This window comes from Mytilus galloprovincialis, chromosome 4 (assembly GCF_965363235.1).
Source record: "Mytilus galloprovincialis chromosome 4, xbMytGall1.hap1.1, whole genome shotgun sequence".
NCBI lineage: Eukaryota > Metazoa > Mollusca > Bivalvia > Mytilida > Mytilidae > Mytilus > Mytilus galloprovincialis.
In genome coordinates, this window is record NC_134841.1 from 98,999,994 (window position 1) to 99,006,078 (window position 6,085).

At 29.2% G+C, this 6,085-nt stretch overlaps 1 protein-coding gene across 1 annotated transcript; it reads left to right on the forward strand.

The window, feature by feature from the left end:
• The first annotated feature begins 857 nt into the window (after positions 1 to 857).
• On the forward strand, positions 858 to 5,870 carry LOC143073578 (homeobox protein XHOX-7.1-like). The gene is made up of 2 exons (XM_076249217.1): positions 858 to 1,478; positions 5,046 to 5,870. Exons 1-2 carry the CDS (start codon positions 1,025 to 1,027, stop codon positions 5,465 to 5,467), a joined length of 876 nt encoding a protein of 291 aa, XP_076105332.1. The 5' UTR covers positions 858 to 1,024; the 3' UTR covers positions 5,468 to 5,870.
• The last annotated feature ends 215 nt before the right edge of the window (positions 5,871 to 6,085 follow it).

Below are 6,085 nucleotides of genomic sequence, written 5' to 3' on the forward strand. Positions count from 1 at the left end.
TTCCCTCACTCAATTAATTAAATTATGTATATATCAATTTAGAATGATTTATTTAAACCGAAATGTGTTTTGAAAATGACAGAAAGTGTAGAAATTTGATTCTAGAATTGAAGAAACATATGTTGAAATTAACTATATGTTTGAAATATAAATAAAATTAGAAATTTAAACACAACTATAATATATCTTCTATTAATACGAATTTAATTGAAGTTTTGAAATTTGAGGTGAACTTAAAAGCTGGATTTAATTTAAAGATAACTATATCGTTGTCTATTTACTTAAAATTAAAGCGACAGCACCAGAAGGTGTTAGAAAAGCGACAATTTTTCTTTTTATTGACGGGTTTTACTTGATGTTGATTTTTGATATTGTGATCCAACCCTCATTTAACAGATGATGTGGCTCGGCGCCTGTTACTCTTGTAAGTGACTTCGCCGTTCTTTGCGATGACACCGTTGATACAGACCGTAATGAGCAATTAGTGATATACTATACGAAGGGTAATTGATCATTTCTAATAGGGGCAAATAACAAGAGTGACTTTTAGATCATCTAAATTAATCTACCTTTAAATAAAGTGGATTCAAAAGTGTGATAATAATATACTTAGTTTCATAACCCGAGGAGGTAGCTGATATTCCCTTTGTCAATAAGACTGACAAGGCCTTTGATCAAATTTGCTTTGAATATCACCCACCGAAGTGTTTCAAATTATCTTCTGTTTGCTAACACACACCATCTCGGCATACTTGAATGATTTTCAACAGTTTCCAATGAAAAGACGGTAATTTATACGCCATTACACACCAATTTGTAATCTCACCAATGGTGACTTTCTGATTGGCTGACGTCACTTCCGAACAGTGCATATGGATGATAAAACTTTCAAAGTGATTCTGAATGGATACAGTAGTTGAAAAGACGACAGAAAGAGTGTTTAAAACTTTTTCATACTGTATTCTTGACATTTATTAGTGAAATAATTATTTAATATTAACAATAGCATTTCTGATGAACAAATATGCAGCCTGTTCCGTTTTCTTCTAGTGACAATTCTGCTTTTAGTAAGCTACCGTCATCAACCGCATCAAAATCATCAGAGAATACAGAACAAACTCAAAGTGAAAATATGTCTGAAAAACCTCAGGAAAACCAAAGTGCTAAACTATCTCCATCCGCTGGACAGAAACAAGTTTTAAAATTCAGTGTGGATTCAATAATGTCTGAAAAGGGACCTATCAATGACAGAGACAACACAGAATCCCCTAATTCTGTGAGTTCTGAAGACAGTTTACAGGAACAACCAAGGATTCCTTCAGCCACAATGGGACCTTTTAGTATGGATGACATTTTAAATAAACAAACAATCTGTAGAAATGGTAATGTGCCACTTCCAGGAGAAAGTCGGTGGCAGAACTATTACAATACCTCATCATTCCCATGGTTATCAACGACGGGACTGTCTCCTCCAAAAGGTAAATAAATTAATATAGGAAACAAAAATCTTTAAAATAAAATAAAAATGATATTTAAGTATATTACATGTTTCTTTACATTGATTACAAATAATTATTGAACTCTGGGAGAGTACTGTCTCATTGGCAATCATACCACATCTCCGAAATTTTATATTATCTCGAAATTTGAGTTTAAAAACTCAGTAAGTATAACTCTGTTTAAATTCTTAGTTTATTTGTTTATTATCTTATCTGATGGAGAGTCGATTGTTTTCAAAATAAAGATGAGTATAGGTAATAAATTGGTTTGTATTTAAAATTTCTTTTTAACTGTTTAAATATTAATTTTGAAAAAGCTATTAAAATATCAATATGATCGAATTTTGTGTTAAACTAACTTAATATATCATACACAAGTTTAAATAGAGCAACATAGAAATTAATGAGAAAAAACTATATTTTTCTGTGAATTTTCATGTTAAAATTATTTAACATTTTTTTCAAGTCATAAAAATTCCAATAACAATCATACACTTAACTGAACATATAAGTTAAAAGGTGGTAATTTTAAATGATGAAAAGGAAAAAAAAAACAAAAAAACAAAAAAAAACAAACTCTCAACAATTTTTCAAAGGGCTTTATAAGAAATAGAAATATTTCAGATATTAGAATGTTGCATGTTTAAATATCCTACAAAAAAATCTGTTATTCATATTTTAATGTATTTTTTTTTTCAAAGATCTAAGGTTGAATAGAAATAACATTAATATTAATTTTCCACGTACATGTTTAAAATGTGCATATTAATAAAATTAAGATCTCTTTAACATGTGACATTACATTGAAATTAAGTATGATTAACATTATAACAAATGAGTGTAACCATTTGTAGTTCTTTACAAGTTTACAATGAAGACAAATAGATCGGATTGATAGAACATTAATTTAAAACCTAATCGATGATTGAATTAATGATTTTAATAAATAAAATTACTGTAGGGTAATGTAAAGTGATTACCGATGATAATGGACCGACAATAGATACATTTGTATTTTAGATGAGATAAAATTACACCCAAAGCTATTTTTTAATGTTTTCATTAATATTCGCACCTGTCTCTTTACTTTGTAGTTTATACCTTTGTAGTCGTACCTGTAAAAAATATTATGCCCAAAAACTTAAAAAATGTGCATAATTTTATAGGATCATCAAAGTACGAAATGATATCGTCAGTTGTGATTTTATCACTGGTATTATGTATAAAACCGTCAGAGTTCTTTTGTGTATTAACTTTAAAGCAGTTTTTAGTATATTGCAATTGATGTTATATTTATGAATGTGTGTGTTATCATTTTTTTATTGAGGTTGAGTGTTTTTGAACGAATGTGTTTATTCATTTAAATAAATAACAAATATGAGAATTAAAAGATAAAATATTTATGAATGCGTGTGTTATCATTTTTTTTTTTTATTGAATTTGGTTGTTTTTGAACGAATGTGTTTATTCATTTAAATAAATAACAAATATGAGAATTAGATAACATACTAAAATTTAATAAATGTTTAATTTTGAGTAATTCTAAGAATGTAAGAATATAGAGCTTTGGTATATAGAGAATTTGATGCGACTGTCATAAAAGTGAGAAGTTTAGCGCTTTTAAACGGCCAGGTTCAATCCACCATTTTCTACATTAAAAACTCGGAGTTAAGTATTTTTGTGATTTTACTTTTTGGTATGATTGTCGAAGACACAACTATCCACCAGAATCCAAATAAAGTGGATGCAAGCAATTATATGTAACCCTATACAGTCTCCAGCAATGACCATGGTCAATTCTACTAATAAGTAACCATTCCAAGTCTTTATTTACACATGTTAAAATATCAAACAAAACATTTATGCTATCAAATCTCATTTTTATAACTTTGATCGTCAAATGAATGTGTCTTGGTTTTTGTTGTTTCTTTAAATTTAATTTTTCCTTGACACCATTTTACGTAAAAATATGCAAATGGCAAAAATACGATAACCTTGGAAAAAAACGAAATTTTGTGCACTTTTAACATAACTGTTTGCATCTGTTAGACCATGAAATAACGCTATGGAACAAACCATTATATTTTCGCATGAATTTGCTAATATCCTCATCAATTTTAAAAAATTGTAAATCTTACTAAATTACATGGGTTAATATGTGTAATCATGTGTATTTCAATTTCATGCATGAAAAAAACATAAAAAAGAAATATAAATTTATTTTTCATAATAAATTCTGAAGGCAAATGTGAATGCACCCTACGAATCTGTCTTTATCTAATAGATAAATCTTTGTATAAATTTGTATGAATTGAGCTGTTTGAAAATATTAAATGCTAAGACATAATTCAAATAAATTGGAATAGAATTGAGCTGTTTAATAACTTAATGTTTGTCTATATTGTCAAATTGAAAAGGAATTGCAGCATTGACTTACTTTGTAAAAAGATGTCGTAAAAGACCATACTGATTTACGATATTTATAAAGTTACGGTAGATAAATCATACATTTTTTTTTTACAATTCCCATGATTTTGAAAAATTGAAAAATTATAATTCAAGAAAACAAAATTTTACACATAATTAACCGACGCTTATTTAATATAATCTTTAAAGTATATATTTGTTAGTTATTGTTAGTTTCCCCAGAACCGTCTCGGACCGCTGAAATAATTTTAAACTCTGAATCTCACATTTTATTTACTTTATGAGTTAGCTGATTTATAATAAACATTTGACAAAATTATCTTAAAGGAAATTTAATAATAAAATCGATGCCATCTTACACTTTTCAAATTTCTAATTCATATTTGGTTTTCGTTACCTCAAAATAGTGTTTGCTTTCTGGACAGATTGCAAAATAGACTCTTATATACCATGCATGATTTTGGTTTGATTTGTAAAGTCTGGTGATCATAAAGTTTTTGGAGGGAAATACATATCAAATAATAATCCATTTATAATTTGCTAACTACTACTATAAAGATAATGGAACTAATTCAAGAAAAGTTATGAAACTTGAGCATCGTAAACTAGCGTGTCATATTAACGATACACATTAATGTTGTCACTGAAATGAACATCTCGTAAATCACGCGGTCAAAATAGCTGCCAATTAATTGAATTAAGATAAAATGTTCAATAGTTGGAAGATAATTATTAGTGTTAAGTCTGTTAATAACCTTCTACGCTGTCAATCAGTATAGCACGGTGTCGTTCAATTTATTGTATCAATCCCTTATCAATGATACCTTTCAACAGCCCTCTTCAATTATTGCTACCGATAATTAATTTTAATAAATTTAGGTTTACTTGTTGACTAAATGGTGAGATAATGTGCGTCTAATTAAATGTTCAGTATATTATGCTGCAGTATCACAGAACAATCAGCTAGAGGTAAAACAGATGACCCCCGCGAATTAACAGATATTCGCAGGCAGGCACTTTATCAATATTGCTGATTTGCATTCGAGATATGGTTAATAATACAATTATCTAATTGAGATAAGAGTTAATGTGTGTTAATGTTGTTTTTCTTTATTGTAGGACCTCCTAGTCCCGGAGGAAGGATAAACCCACAGAAATGTACTTTACGGAAGCATAAAACAAACAGGAAACCTAGAACCCCTTTTACAACGTCTCAACTGCTAGCATTAGAGAGGAAATTTCGCCAAAAACAATATCTGTCTATAGCTGAACGTGCTGAATTTTCAGCTTCTTTGAACTTAACTGAAACCCAAGTAAAAATTTGGTTTCAGAACCGAAGAGCAAAAGCAAAAAGACTTCATGAAGCGGAATTAGAAAAACTTAAAATGGCATCAAAACCTATGCTTCCGCCTGCAATAGGGGTTACTTTTCCCGCCGCTGCAGCTTTTTATGGAAACCATTTTGGACGACCACAAAATTTCCCTCATTCATTCATGTCTCCTTTTAGTTATGGAAGTGTCAGCATGGTATATCATCATTAGATTTTATTACAAACTTGTGTGACCAAAGACTGGACCATTGTTCCATGTTACATTACGGGTGATCGAAAAGTACATTGCGTGCTATCACATGTGCTCCTGATTGTCCTTTTCTCGGTGCTAGAAAGATGGTGACCAACAAACTTGAAGCATAAAAAACTAATTGCTGAGTCAGTCTGGATGTGTAGATTACGTATATGTGCTTCAGCAGAGATTAAAAACTGCATTAAACACTTATGAAAAAAAAACTTGCCAAAATATTTTGTTTTTGTTGATGTAAGGTAACGGATATTTTTTGGTTATTCGTTTTGTATATATCAAATAATATTTATAAAAACCACGTGGTTATTCCCGTTGTTGTAAAATACATTTATTTGCAATTAAATATATGATTTACACCTTCAAATGTTGTTTATAATTTTATTATATTTAAGATGAATAAAAGTCGTTCATACTGTTTATTATTTCCAAATTATGAGATGTGTTAAATGATTTGTGAAAAGTATCCAATAAAAAACATTTTATAGGCGCAATATATATGTATTGAAAATTGATATTTATAACCGTTAATGAAGTTGTCGAGCAAAATGAATTTCTAAAAGCAGGTGGCAGTAAAAAAGG